General features: G+C 51.3%; 1 protein-coding gene across 1 annotated transcript; it reads right to left on the minus strand.

Moving 5' to 3' along the window:
• Window positions 1-3,714: 3,714 nt before the first annotated feature.
• On the minus strand, window positions 3,715-14,501 carry LOC116566380 (aflatoxin B1 aldehyde reductase member 3). Its single transcript, XM_032300624.1, has 7 exons — window positions 14,174-14,501; window positions 8,444-8,631; window positions 8,150-8,254; window positions 7,286-7,382; window positions 6,975-7,074; window positions 6,300-6,429; window positions 3,715-4,040 (listed from the first exon to the last, which is right to left on the minus strand). Exons 1-7 carry the CDS (start codon window positions 14,385-14,387, stop codon window positions 3,879-3,881), a joined length of 996 nt encoding a protein of 331 aa, XP_032156515.1. The 5' UTR covers window positions 14,388-14,501; the 3' UTR covers window positions 3,715-3,878.
• Between the last annotated feature and the right edge of the window lie 730 nt (window positions 14,502-15,231).

A 15,231-nucleotide genomic window follows, 5' to 3' on the forward strand; every position in this document is an offset into this window, starting at 1 on the left:
AAAAAAAAAAAAAAAAGACAAATAGCTGGGTGTGGTGGCAGTTGCCTGTAATCCCAACTGCTGAGGAGGCTAAAGCAAGAAAATCGTTTGAACCCAGGAGGTGGAGGTTACAATGAGCCGAGATTGTGCCATTGCGCTCCAGCCTGGGCGACAAGGCGAGACTCCTTCTCAAAAAAAAAAAAAAAAAAAAGAAAGAAAAGAAAAAGAAATACAGACAGTGAAGGACAGGCTGAGGAGGTCTCAGATGGAAATGGGGAATTGATTGGGAACTAGACCAAAGGTTAAACATGTAATGCCTTAGCAAAGAATGTGGCTGCATTGAGTTCTTGTCCAAGGGGTTTGTGGAAGGTTTAGCTTAAGAATGATGATGTAGAAATTTCTGATGGGAGAAAGAAATTTTTAGTGGGAGAAATTTCTAGGCTGCAAGGGATTCAGGATGTGGCATGGTTGTTTCTAAAAGCCTACAGTCAGATACAGCAGCAAAAGAATGACATAAAGTTAGAATTTGTATTTAAAAGGGAAGCAGAGTATAAACGCTTGGAAAATTACAGCCTGACCATGTCATGAAGAAGGAAAGAGCATTTTCAGGAGAGGAATTCAAGTGGGCTGTAGAGAAACCACTTGCTAGAGAGATGAGCATGACTAAAAGGGAGTTACGGGCTAATAGCCAAGATGATGGGGAAAAGGGGGTCAAAGTCATGTCAGAGGACCTCAGGACAGCCCTCACAGACTCTACTAGGGCAACGCCGGGGAGAAATACGAGGTTGGAGCCCCCCAGCCAGAGTCCCCACTAGGGCGCTGCCCAGTGGAGCTGTGGGAAAGGGGCCACCATTCTCCAGACCCCAGAATTATAGAGCCACCAGCGGCTTGTACCCAGAGACTGAAAAAGCCACAGGCACTCAACTCCAGCCAGTGAGAGCAGCCATGGGGGCTGCAACCTGCAAAGCCACATATGTGGAGCTGCCTGAGGACTTGGAAGCCCATTGCTTGCACCGGTGTGGCCAGGATGTGGGACATGGAGTCAAGGATGATTTTGGAGCTTTACATTTTCATGCCAGCCCTACTGGGTTTCAGACTTGTGTGGGGCTGTTGCCCCTTTCTTTTGGCCGATTTCTCCCTTTTGCAATGGGAATGTTACCCAACATGGGTGCCACCATTGTATCTTGGGAGTAAATAATTTGGTTTTGATTATACAGGTTCATAGGTGGAAGAAACTTGCTTTGAGTCTCGGATGAGACTTTGAACTTGTTGGAAACAGACGCTTGGTGCCACAAAGAAAAATTGGCACTGAGACAAAGGATCTTTCAGCAATGCAATATTTACTTCCTGGACTGCAGGAAGGGTACCCTCACTAGCCAACTTGCCATGAGAGTACAATGAACAAAGGAAAACACACATATTTATTCCTTACACATTTGGGGTTGTCCTTACTGCTGTGTCTGATCTTGGCTGGCTGGAGCCAGACATCACAATTTAAACTAAAACCTGATTGGCTAACAACGAACTTTTCCAAACAGGTAAAAGCAATGGAGATCTGGGACATGCCTGGGAGTACTCCCAGCACAGATAGCTTGGTTAAAGTACAAGGACATCGAATATGCCATGTGCCTGTAAGCGTGGCATGTCTAACAGCTACACAGGATAGGGCTTAACAAAATTATTAGCACACTTATGATTTATTCTTCAGCAAGAAAGAAAACTTTAAAGAGGAACTTTTATACTTCCCACAATTCCCTCCTCTTTTACTTTATAATTTTCCTCTTTAAACTTTTTTTTAACATGTTTTGGCTTAGTTGTTTTGCCTGAGTTTCAAAAGAAAAAGCCTTTTTTTTTTTTTTTTTTTTTTTAACTCTTTCTCTCTCTCTCTTTTACACACACTTTCTCTTACAATTTTTCAACATACCTCAGCTTTCTTGCTCCACATTTTGCTGGCCGGAGCGGGGTTTGCTTTGGGCTGCTGTTGCTGGTTTTCTTGTGCCCCGGGGTCCTCCTCAGGGTGCAGGCAGCCAGGCAGGGGGTGCTGTGCCCGTCTGCCCCACAAGGTTCCCGGTACAGGGCTTCGGACCGTCTTGCTGCTGCGGCGGCCATTGCTCAGCCAGCCTGTCCCGGCCCCTCCTGCTGCCTTTGTGGCACCCCGGGCCATGTCTAGCGGCCTCGCGGGCGACCTCCACCACGCTGCTTTCTGCTTAGCCTTGGGCAGCCCCCCAGCACTTGTCAGGTGCGCCACCTGGGCGCGCTGCCACTCAGAGCGGCCCGGCCCCCGTGCACCTGCGACGTTGCTTCCCCGACGTGCACCTGCGACCTTGCTTCCCTGGGCCCCGCCCCGACGTGCAGGTGGCCTAGCTGCAGGCACCGCTGCGGCCGCCGCAGGGGCCCTTACTGGGGCTCCTCCGGAACCTTCTCGGCTACCTTCGCTTTTCTTTTTCCAGGGGAGGATTCCAGCTGTCCCCCCACCGCCCTTTGGGAGGTCTCTCTCCCTCCTCTTCACTTTGCTTTGCTCTATCCAACCTCTAGGCCTTATGAAGCTATCCCAGAGCTTGCAGAGAGGAAACACTCACACTGCTGTCTCGCATGCACACTTCAACTTTAGGATTTCTACCAAAGCTTGAAGCTTTTCTTTTTTCCCACATTGCTGAGAGACCCGGTTAATTTATTTTTTGCACCAGGTGGGTCTCAGCTGGAGACCACCCCAGAAGGGAATGGGGGTCCCCATCTAGGGTGCCAACGTGTTGGAAACAGAAGCTCAGTGCCACAAAGAAAAATTAGCACTGAGACAAAGGATCTTTTGGCAACACGATTTTTACTTCCTGGACTGCAGAAAGTGTACCCTCGCTAGCCATCTTGCCACAAGGGGGCCCATCCAACAGACTTTTGATTGAGTTGATGCTGGAACACGGTAAGGCTTTGGGTGACTGTTGGAAAGGAATGACTGTATTTTGCAATGTGAGAAGAACATGACATTTGAGGGGCTACTGGCACAATGATATCATTTGGATAATTTGTCCCCCCCCAAATCTCATGTTGAAATGTGATCCCCGAAGTTAAAGGTGGGCCTGCTGGGAGGTGTTAGGGTACGGGGGTAGATCCCTCTTGAATGGCTTGGTGCTATCTGTACGGTAATGAGTGACTTGTGAGTTCACACAGGATCTGGTTATTTAAGAGAGCCTGCAATTTCATCCCCTCTCTGTCTCTTGCTCCCTCTCTCGCCATGTGACATGCTGGCTCTGCCTCCCCCTCTGCCATGACTGTAAGCTTCCTGAGACCCTCATCAGGAACACGTGCCAGCACCATGCTTCCTTGTAGAGACTGCAGAACCATGAGCCAAAGAAACCTCTTTTCTTTATAAATTACCCAGTCTCAGGGATTTTTACTTTTTTTTGAGATGAAGTCTTGCTCTGTTACCCAGGCTGGAGTGCAGTGGAGCAACACAGTGGTACAATTTCGGCTCACTGCAACCTCTGCCTCCCAGATTCAAACGACCCTTCTGCCTCGGCCTCCTGAGTAGCTGGGATTACAGGCACCCGCCACCATGCCCAGCTAATTTTTTGTATTTTTTAGTTGAGGCAGGGTTTTACCATGTTGGCCAGGCTGGTCTTGAACTCCTGACCTCAGGTGATCCGCCTACCTCAGCCTCCCAAAGTTCTGGGTTTATAGGGGTGGGCCACTGCGCCTGGTCTCAGGTATTTTTTTTATAGCAAGACAAGCAGACTAACACAGCATCTTGGGAGGTTTTATTCTTCATTTGGTGGTGACTCTACTGTTAGATTTTTGTCCAAATAGTTCTGTTCCTAAGAATTTATTGAGGCAGTTCTAAATTAGAGAAAGTGTGAGCAAAGGAGGTGACAGAAAAGCCTGGGGCAGCCTCAGCCACAGTGGGCCTAGCGGAAGTAGTTGGGACATTCGAGGGCAACCAAATGCCAGGCTTGATGAAAGGCGTCCACGACAGCCGGCTCCAGGGGCCCTTCCTCTGCCGCTGCCAAGTTCTGCTCCAGCTGCTCCAGGCTGGACATGCCCAGGATGACCGCGTCCCCGTGGGCACCCTGCAAGGGAGACAGCCAGACTTCAACCCTCTTCCGCTGCATGGCGACTCCACTCACACCCCTCCCGGCCACCTCCCTGCTGAGATTTGGGCTTTCTTATACGCCATATGTCCAGAAAGAACTTAAGGTGCCTTGGATAGCTGTACCCATGTGACGTGAAACTGTATCCTCTCCCCTACTGCCACAGGGCGCTTCCAGGCAGACCTACATTCACAGCCCAGTTCTGCCCACAGCAGCTGTGTAAACATGACTATGTTATTAAACCTCTCTGAGACTCAATCCTCTTCTCTATTTTCTACTTTCTTATTTTACACACTTTTAAGTTCTGCAGTACATGTGCAGAACGTACAGGTTTGTTACATAGCTACACACGTGCCATGGTGGTTTGCTGCACCCATCAACCTGTCATTTACATGAGGTGTTTCTCCTAATGCTATCCGTCCCCTAGCCCCTCAACCCTGACAGGCCCCGGTGTGTGATGTTCCCCTCCCTGTGTCTATGTGTTCTCATTGTTCAACTCCCACTTACAAGCGAGAATAGGCGGTGTTTGGTTTTCTGTTCTTGTGTTAGTTTACTGAGGATGACAGTTTGAACATCATCCATGACACTGCAAAGGACATGAACTCATCCTTTTTTACAGCAGCATAGTATTCCACGGTGTATGTGTGCCACATTTTCTTTATCCAGTCTAACATTGATGGACATGTGGTTTGGTTCCAAGTCTTTGCTATTGTGAACAGTACCACAATGAACATACATGTGCATGTGTCTTCAGAGTAGAATGACTTATAATCCTTTGGATATATACCCAGTAATGGGACTGCTGAGTCAAATGGTATTTCTAGTTCTAGATCCTTGAGGGATCACCACACTGTCTTCCACAGTGTGATGATGAGCTTTTTTTCAAATGTTTGCTGTATAAATGTCCTCTTTTGAGGAGTGCCTGTTCATATCCTTCACCTACTTTTTGATAGGGTCGTTTGTTTTCTTCTTGTAAATTTGTTTAATTTCTATGTAGATTCTGGATATTGGCCCTTTGTCAGATGGATAGATTGCAAAACTGGTTAGCCATGTGCAGAAAGCTGAAACTGGATCCCTTCCTTATACCTTATACAAAAATTAGCATGGATTAAAGACTTAAACATAAGCCCTAAAACCATAAAAACCCTAGAAGAAAACCTAGGCAGTATCATTCAGGACATAGGCATGGGCAAAGACTTCATAACTAAAACACTGAAAGCAATGGCAACAAGCAAAATAGACAAATGGGATCGAATTAGACTAAAGAGCTTCTGCACTGCAAAAGAAACTGTCGCCAGATTGAACAGGCAGCCTACAGAATGGGAGAAAATGTTTGCAACCTCTTCTCTATTTTCAGCATGGTTATGGTTGTGAAAAATTATGTAGAGCACTCAGCACCCATTTATTGATCACCGACTGTATATATGCCAGACACTAGCCAACATCTAAGGCTGGAGCTGGATATAAATTTGAATGAGGAAGGCATGAGCCACCGAGAGAGGGAAACTCCAGCCTCCACCAAAAAAATGAGACTAGTGGGCTCTACATTCAAACTGTGTTAAAATGTCTGCCCCTTTAATAGCTGAATGAACCTCAGTTTCCTCATCAATAATACTGGATAATCATATTTCGTAAAGCCTAAGAATAAGGAAATCCCTGTACCGAAGCCCTCATTACAAATCCTGACACTCCTGCATTGTGGAATGTTTAGACAAAAAATAATAGTAATAAATAAGTAAAATAAACAAATCCTGACACTCAGATACAATCAAAGACCAGTGGGAAAGCCAAGCACAGTGGCTCACATTTGTAACCCCAGCACTTTCAGAGTCTGAGGAGGACAAATCAAATTATCTGAGCTTAGGAGTTCGAGACCAGCCTGGGCAACATGGTGAAACCCATCTCTACTACAAATACAAAAAATTAGCTGGGCATGGTGGTGCAGGCCTGTAATCCCAGCTACTCAGGAGGCCGAGGCAGGAGAATCGCTTGACCCCAGGAGGCGGAGGTTGCAGTGACCCAAAATTGCACCACTGTACTCCAGCCTGGGTGACAGAGGGAGACTCTGTTGCCAAAATAATAAAAAATAGAAAAAGACCAGTGGGAAGAGTGTTTGTGAGAGCTGGAAGAAAGAGAACTTTCTGAGGAATCAAGAAAACAAATGTTTTAGCCTTCACCTAAAGGTGATGTTGGTACCCCTTGGAAGGGCAGAAGCTGAGCACCCAGGTTGCTGCCTACCTGCAGCTGTGAGTGGTGATACATCCACCGGAGGGCAGCCGAGGTCATGCTGGGGGCGTGGGCGCCATACGCGGCCTGCAGGGCCTTCTCCACCAGGGCAATGGCCTCGAAGTAATGCTCCTTCCAGTAGCTGGGAAGGGGGGACAGTGGCACAGGGATCAGTACCATGGGGGTCACACTGGGAGCCACAACCAAAGAGCCATCCAGGGCCACTGCCCCACCCACACCCTGTGGTCCTGAGGAGCGGATGTCCTCTAGAGTCATAGTTCTCCCACTTCACTGGGCACCAGAAGCACCCAGGATGCCAGCCCCCTCACCAGAGACCCCAACGCATCTTTACTCCTGAGGACTCATCAGCCTGAGCTTACTTTCCCTAGGGACACAGCGGCCGCTCAGATGGAGCAGACCTTCCCCCAGGACTCTTTCCTTCCTTCCTAGCAGGTGATTTTTCAGGAAAGAGCTACGACTTCAAGACCCCAAAGTCCAGGGAGCCTCCTTTACTCCTGGAGGTCTCAAGGCAACAAGAAAACCCACAGAGGGTTTGGGAATTCCCGAAGGAGTGCAGGGGAGGAGGTGCAGCAGTGAGGAAAGGCCTCACCCCAGGAGCAGCCCAGGACTTCTTTCCGCATAAGCGGACCCCACCATAGCCATCCTCACCAGGCACCCCCCGCTCACCGATTCCTGTAGGTCTCAGCCCAGCTATTCCCAAAGAAGCGGCCCAGGGGCTGTTTCCCATCCTTGTCCTCATACTTGTACCTCCCGGTCAGCAGGCCCCCTGTGGGAAGGCAGCAATCAGCCCCCAGTCCCAGAGTGCCCCAGAAGCTGCCATGTCCCTCAGGGCTCTGGACTAGGGAAGGGGCAGGGACCCAGGAGGGGTGAAGGACGCAGCCCAGCCTCTTGTCAAACCCTCCCTGCTTCCCACGTCCCGGGCTGGGCATCAGTGGGGTGAGAATAGGCTGAGACAGTGCCAGGAATGCTCCACGTACCAGCCAGAGGGTTGTAGGCATAGAACCTCAGTCCAAAGTGCCTGAGGCAGGGGAGGAGCTCCGGTTCCACCTGCCGGGTGATGGCGTTGTACATGCCCTGCAGGGAGAGGGACCCCGGGGAGAGCGGGGACGTGTCAGAAGAAGAGACTTCAGATTTACCCTTGGAGAACCCTTATTTCAGACGTTAACAATTCTAGGACCTTAACCATCTGGGCACATACTTATTCTTACTGGTGCTGGTGAAGGGGGCTTATGCCCAAGGAAAATTCATTCATTCAGCCAACTTTTATGAGCACCAACTATAAGCTGGTTGTCAGATTTATATGCTTAAGCCAAAAGGACAAGGTCCCTTCCCTCAAGGATTTATAGTAAGGTCAAGTATAAACAGTTATAATCAAGTAGAGGCAAACATAATATACTAGAAAGTTCTGTGACCAGTACCTGGCACCCAGCAGATGTACAAACATTTGTAGAATGAGTGATAAGGAGGTAAACGAGGACGTGAGGTCTCAGGGTCTTCTGGGCCCATCTAGAAAAGCTTCCAAGGGAAGACACCCCTGTGTGAGACCTGAACCCTTCTCCCAGAGAAGGGGCAGTGGCGGGGAGGGTGGGTTCCAGGCTGAGAGCAGGGCGAGTTGGGGAAGAAAGGGACCAAGGTGCACACTCAGGCAGGAAGGAAGCCGATGCCCAGTGGCCAGGCTGAGGAGCTTGAACGGCATCCTGAGGGTACCTGGGAGCCATCTGCAGGTTTCAGCAGGGGAGTGGCTGCTATGCAGAGGGCACGGGGGGCAGTCAGAGGGGCAAAGAGAGCCCATGCTGAGCAGGAGTCCCGGAGATTGTGGCCTCTCTAGCCCCAGTCCTCACCTGGTACACAGTGGGCAGGATCCAGCCGTTGCTCTTGCAGAGGGTACAGATCTCAGCCACTTCCCAGGCAGCATAGTTGGAGAGGCCAAGCTCCACGAACTTGCCCTGCACAGGTGAGGCCGCAGTCAGAACCCTGCAGCCCAGACCAGGAAGGGGAGGCAGGGTGGGGCCCCTGGGAGTGGGGCTGTTTCCTGCTGCACCCTGGAACCACCCTGGTGCCTCTGCCCTCATGAGTGGGATCAGGATAAGGAGAGCAGTGGCGGACCACCTCCCAGAGTTCAGGGGTCCCCTCACCTCCTGGTGCAGCTGGTGGCAGGCACGCAGTGTCTCTTCCACCGGGGTGCTGTGGTCTGGCATGTGCAGGTAGAAGAGGTCCACTCGGGGACACTGCAGCCGCTTCAGCGATGTCTCCAGCTGGAACCGGAGACTGTCAGGCTTCAGTGAGTTCCCAAACAGTGGATTGGCCTTGGTATGAATTTTCACTGAGAGGAGAGAGAAATGAAAATTCAGGGTTGGGCGCATTGGTTCATGCCTATAATCCCAGCATTTTGGGAGGCTGAGGTAGGTGGATCGCCTGAGGTCAGGAATTTGAGACCAACCTGGTCAACATGGTGAAACATGATCTCTACCAAAAATATAAAAATGAGCGGGGCACAGCGGTGCATACCTGTAATCCCAGCTACTCAGGAGTCAGGAGAATTGCTTGAACCCAGGAGGCGGAGGTTGCAGTGAGCCAGGATCACGCCACTGCACTCCAGCCTGGGCGACAGATTGAGACTCCATCTCAAAAAAAAAAAAAAAAAGAAAAGAAAAAAAGAAAGAAAAGAAAATTCAGGCCAGTTGATCAAACATTGGAATGGGGTCTGGTATAATGGTTAAGAGAGAGGGCTGGGTTCATATTCAAGCTCAGCTATGACTAACTCTGCAATCTTCACCAAGTTACCTAGCCCGCGTCTTGATCCCTTCAACTGTAACGTTGACGCAGGAATTTTCTCGGTCACTTTTCCAGCTGGGATCTCCAGTCAGTGATGGCCCCCTGCCCAGACCCCACTACCTGCCGCTGGAGGCACCCTGCCCCCTGGGTCTGGCCAAGTCTGGCTTGTGTATCGGCTCAGTCTGTGGCTGGGCCAGATGCGCCCCAGCCTGTCTGTACGATAGCTTATACCTGTGTTCGGAGATTCCTGAGCTCTTGACATACGTCCAAAAAGAGTGAGGATATGATGACAAATGAAGGGTGAGCTCTCAGTGGAGAGGGACCCAGGGGTAGGGCAGTTCAGGGTCCTTCACCCCTGCAATTCGGTGGGTACTTTACTCAGTGTGGCTGGGTCCAGGGCTTTTTATGGACTCAGAATGGGGAGTGCGTGCTGATTGGTGTGCTAGTATGCAAAAAAGGTTAAGGCAAACACACCAAGACACCACTCACAGGTGGCCACAGCACTGTAGAAAACCGATTAGGAAAGGGTGGGTATGTGTGAAATAGGTGAAGAGCGGAGACCAACCAGAGGAAAGTGTGCCAAGCAGGAAGACAGCTTCTCAATCCTGTCCAAGGACTTCACCTGTAGCTTGGCTTTCAGGCTTTAAACTGTCTTCGGCTTGTAGGTGGGGTTTCACGGGGGACCTGCCCCGATCTGCAGAGGCATTTGACTGCCTCCTGTAACTATCAATGTGACAGTGAAAATGGTGCGATCTTGCAGAGAGATCCTGAGGATGGATCAGAACTTGGATAAAAGTGCTCATTATGAGCTGCCGCTACTATCACCGTGGTGCAGCTGGATGTGCCAGGCATGAGGGGCTAGGAGAGGAGCTGATCCCTGCTGTCCAGGGCTCACGGCCTCAGGGGCCACTCTAGAGTAAGTGAGGCAGGGAGACGCACAGGGCACTAGAGAAACCCACAGCATAGGGGTGCGAGGCCCACTGGGAGCGCAGAAAGGCTTGCCTTAGAATCTGAATCAGAATCTCCAAGGGGAAGTCAGAGGCCACCAGGTGGGGAATGGTGAACAGCTCATTCCAGAGTGTGGGGACGTAGCCAAAGCTCAGAGGCAAGCAAGAGGTGTGTGGAAAGCCACGTGTGGGAGTCATGTTTCCAGAGCACCAGGTCCACGGAGGCCCTTGGTGCAAAAGAAGAGACCACAGATCCGATGCCAAAGGGCCCTGAGTGCACCCCAGGGAGCCTGGACTTTAGGGGGCTGTAGGGAGCCTCTGAAGTCTCTTTTTTTTTTTTTTTTTGAGATGCATTCTTGCTCTGTCACCAGGCTGGAGGGCAGTGATGCGATCTCGGCTCACTGCAACCTCCAACTCCCTGGTTCAAGCGATTCTCCCACCTTAGCCTCCTGAGTAGCTGGGATTACAGGCATGTTCCATCATGCCTGGCTAATTTTTGTATTTTTAGTAGAGACCGGGTTTTACCATGTTGACCAGGATGGTTACGATCTCCTGACCTGGTGATCCACCCGCCTTGGGTTCCCAAAGTGCTTGGATTACAGGTGTGAGCCACCACGCCCGGCCAACTCTGAAGGCTTTCAAGATGGGGAAAGAGGTTGTGGTTCTGGAGATGATTCTGAATGCAGCATGGACAGAAAGCAGGCCGGGAAATGGGGAGATCAGCAAGGAGACTGCAGCAGGAATTAAGAAAAGAGACCTAAGAGGCCTCACATGGGCCCCTGGGAAGGAAAGGCAGGTATCAATTAGACTTACTGGATAGAACAGATCAGTGAGTGGCCAATCAAGTGATTCAGGACTGAGCTTAAGGCCAGGCATAGTGGCTGACACCTATAATCCCAGCACTCTGGGAGACCAAGGTGGGCAAGTCACTTGAGGTCAGGAGTTTGGGACCAGCCTTGCCAACAAAAAATACAAAACCTACATGGGCATGGTGGTGCATGCTTGTAATCCCAGCTACATGGAGGACTGAGGTAGAAGAATCACTTGAACCTGGGAGGTGGAGGTTTCAGTGAGCCCAGATCATGCCACTGCACTCAAGCCTAGGAGACAGAGCAAAACTCTCTAAAAACAAAAGAAGTGGGCTGAACACACTGTGCTCTGCCCCCTATTAAGAATCCTAGTTGGAGGCTGGCTTCAGTAGCTCACACTTGTAGTCCCAGCTACTTGGGAGGCTGAGGCACAAGAATCGCTTGAACCCAGGAAGGAGAGGTTGCAGTAAGCCGAGATCTTGCCACTACACTCCAGCCTGTGTGCCAGAGCAAGACTCTGTCTTAAAAGAAAAAGAAAAAAATCCTAGCTGGAGAATAGGCAAAGTGGCTAACCCTCATAATCCCAGCACTTAGAGAGGCCCAGGTGGGTGTATCTCTTGGGCCCAAGTGTTCAAGAGCAGCCTGGGCAAAATGGTGAAACCCCATCTCTACAAAAAATACAAAAATTGGCCAGGCATGATGGCGCATGCCTGTAATCTCAGCTACTTGGGAGGCTGAGTTGGGAGGATCACGTGACGCTGGGAGATCAAGGCTGTAATGAGCAAAGATCATGCCACTGCACTCCAGCCTGGACAACAGAATGAGAGCCTGTCTCAAAAAAAAAAAAAAAGGATCTTAGTTCCAAGTGGGCCGAACTAACAGGTGCGTGGAGAGTCCTCTTCCCACTTTTCACACTTAGAAAGTCACATAGGCTGGCAGGAGGGCAGTCACTGGAGCCCTTGAGATCTGGCAGGGAGCAGGTTTAAGGTACTATTCATTAGGAATTTTCCCAAATCATGCCTCTGCTTCTCAGTGTGCACTTCACTTCAGATCTGAGATCTGAGGACGTTGGCCCAGCCAAACTTGGACTCAAAGATGGAAGAGATGGATTAAAAAAGAAAAGAAAAAAAAAATCAGAACTAAGGGCCAGGCAGAGGGTGCAGATCTGCAGTGACTCACACCTGTAATCTCAGCACTTTGGGAGGCCAGGGCAGGAGGCCCAGAAGTTTGAGACCAGCCTGGACAACAAAGTTAGACTCCGGTCTCGATGAATAATATAAAAAATTAGTCGGGTGTGGTGGCACAGTCCTGTAGTAATCCCAGCTACTTGGGAGGCCGAGGTGGGAGGGTTACTTGAGCCCTGAGAGGTCAAAGCTGCAATGAGCCATGATCGCACCACTGCACTCCAGCCTAGGCAAAAGAACATGACCCTGTCTTAAAAAAAAAAAAAAAAAAAAAAAGCCAGGTGCGGTGGCTTATGCCTGTAATCCCAGAACTTTGGGAGTCCAAGGCGGGTGGATCACGAGGTCAGAAGTTCAAGACCAGCCTGGCCAAGATGGGAGACCCCATCTGTACTAAAAATACAAAAACTGGTCAGGCACAGTGGCAGGCTCCTGTAATCCCAGCTACTCGGGAGGCTGAGGCAGGAGAATTGCTTGAACCCGGGTGGCAGAGGTTGCAGTGAGCCAAAATTGAGACACTGCATTCCAGCCTGGGTGATAGAGTAAGACTCCATCTCAAAAAAAAAAAAAAAAAAAAATCAGAAAATCTGAAATAAGATCAGAGCTCTCACTGAGTGGCAGCCAGGTGATCTGGAAAGAGTGTAGCACTGAGGCTGGGCATGGTGGCTCAAGCCTATAATCCCAGAATTTTGGGAGGCCAAGACGGGCAAATCACCTGAGGTCAGGAGTTCGAGACCAACCTGGCCAGCATGACAAAACCCTGTCTCTACCAAAACTATAAAAATTAGCTGGGCATGGTGCTGTGTGCTTGCATCCCATCTACTCCAGAGGCTGAGGCAGGAGAATTGCTTGAACCCGGGAGGCAGAGGTTGCGGTGAGCCATGATCGCACCACCACACTCCAGCCTGGAAAACAGATCGAGACTCCATCTCAAAAAAAAAAAAAAAAAAAAGTGTGACACTGAGATGCGTGCACTAGGCTTCTTTTGTTTGGGATGCACCATGTGGTGAAAAAAAAGTTCCTAGTGGGCTGGACTAACAGGTGAGTGGACAGTCCTCTTCCCACTTTTCACACTTTTAGAAATTATCTTAGGCTGGCAGGAGGGCAGAGGAGGAATGGACAAGACTCCACGCAGACACTCAGAGTGGAAGGAGGCAAAAGGTTCCAATATTGAGAACAAAGGAACAGCTAAGGTTTCCCAGCCTTCACTGTGTGCCTAAGCACTGCAAATGGCGTCGGACTGAGAGCCGCTCCTCCTTCCCTATACACACATCCTCCCCTAGGGCTACACCTGCCTCCTCCAGCACCCTCAGAACTGCCAAATCACATTGCCTTTGCACACCCACGCCCACCGCCCTGATGCCCTTGCCCCTCTTACTCCTCCTGGCAAACTCCTATCCATTCTTTCTTCACGGAGTCCCTCCCAGAAAGGGCTCATTCTGGGCTCACCAGCCATCTCTAGAACTGGAGCTTCCTGGAGTGGGTTAGTGTCCGTTTGTCTCCAATAGCCTCAGACAGAGCCTCCCACAGAGAGGGCAGTTCCATCCTGTACCACCCCAAATTCCCCATCGTGCTGAGGGAGCTGCCCAGGCTCCCAGGCACTGCCACCCTGGTGAAGCACCCTGGTGACTACCACAAGATACTCAGAGCAAAGTCAAAGGCTACGACTGGTATGAGAGGAAGAGGAGGAAGTAGAGAGTGTGCTGGGTCCAAAGTCTGATCTAGCACTGTGCCATGAACTGCCAGGCGATAAGATCAAAATGTCTGCAGATCAGGCCTGTCAAGGGCACCTGAAGGGCCCAGGTGGGGACAGGAGCTGCACAATGCCAGATTCCAATGGTTTTCGTGCCCCAGGGAGGGACTAGCCAACAAGTCATTCCAGGCGAGACCAAGTCATCCAGGCTTCCATGAGGGTGCTGGGTTACCTCCCGGAAGGCAAGACCAGAGAAAAGGAGTCTGGACAAAGCACCGTCCAGTTGTCCGGAGCTCGATGTGCCTGAGGAGCCTGGGGTTTCCCGAGCTGCGGGGTGGACGGGAGTGGGATGGGGGTCGAAGCCGTCGGTGCTGCCTGGGGCCGGGGGGCAGCGCGGTGCACGACTGGGGACGGGCTCAGCTTTGCACAGGGCAGGGGGAGGATCAGGGGCCACTGTTACCTCTGCAGTCGCCGCCGCCCAGCCCGAGCCCCAGGCCGCCCAGGATGGTCTCGGACTGGCCGTCGCCGTAGGCAAAGGCGGTGTCTATCTCGGTGTAGCCGCGGTCCAGGAAAGCGCGCATGGCTGCGGCGCTGGTGGGCGCGTCCATGCGGCGCCCCATCTCCATGGCGCCCAGCACCGTGGCGGGCCGGGCCCGGGACAGCTGCTGGGACATGACGGCGGCAACGGGAGACGGCGACAACCCGGGCGCAGCGCGCAGCGGACGGCAGCTCCAGCCCCGGAGCGGGCGGTCCCGTGGCTTTAGGGACGGGCTCGGGCCCCGCCCACAGGGGGGTGGAGCTGAGGGCGTGGCCGAAGGTGCCCAACACCGCCCACGCGCTCTGCACTCGCGCGGAGCAAGGGGCGAAACGACCGTGGCTTCTTGCCCGTGACTCGCGTCTTGGCGATTTCAACACTCCTCAACATTCCCAAACGTGAGGGGGGTCCAAAGGTTGGGACGATCCTAAAGGGCGGGGACACCTCGGGCCTCCCTGCCCCATCGTCCCACCTCCCTCGGCCTCGCCACTGGACTGTCTCGGGTCTTTGTCTCCTTCAAAGGAAGCTTAAGGGGCGCGGCGGCCCTAAGGGCTGTCCCGCCTGTCCTGTGGTCCTGGAGGATGAGGCTTATGGATGTCTCCAGACAGCTTCCCCGTGGAGTGACATGCTTAAAGTGTTGAAAAAAGAGAGCTGTTGGCATTGAATTATGTACTTAAGTGGCGGGGGGGAAAACGGACTGGCCCTGGTGACTTACACCTGTATTCCCAACACTTCGGGAGATTAAGGCAGGAGGATCACTTGAGCCCAGGAGTTTGATATTCTAGCCTGGGCAACACAGGGAGGCCCTGTTTTGGAAAAAAAAAAGATGCAGAAAAATGGGTCAATGCCCACCTGCAGTGAACTGTGATAGCTCCACTGCACTCCACTCTGGGTAACAGAGGGCAAATCTGTCTCCAAATACAAAAGAAAAGAGAAAAAAGACCAATAGACAAATGGTACAAATGAAAAACCAATAACAAAAT

This window comes from Sapajus apella, unplaced genomic scaffold (genome assembly GCF_009761245.1).
Source record: "Sapajus apella isolate SASKATOON/1434 unplaced genomic scaffold, GSC_monkey_1.0 scaffold43, whole genome shotgun sequence".
Taxonomy (NCBI): Eukaryota; Metazoa; Chordata; class Mammalia; order Primates; family Cebidae; genus Sapajus; species Sapajus apella.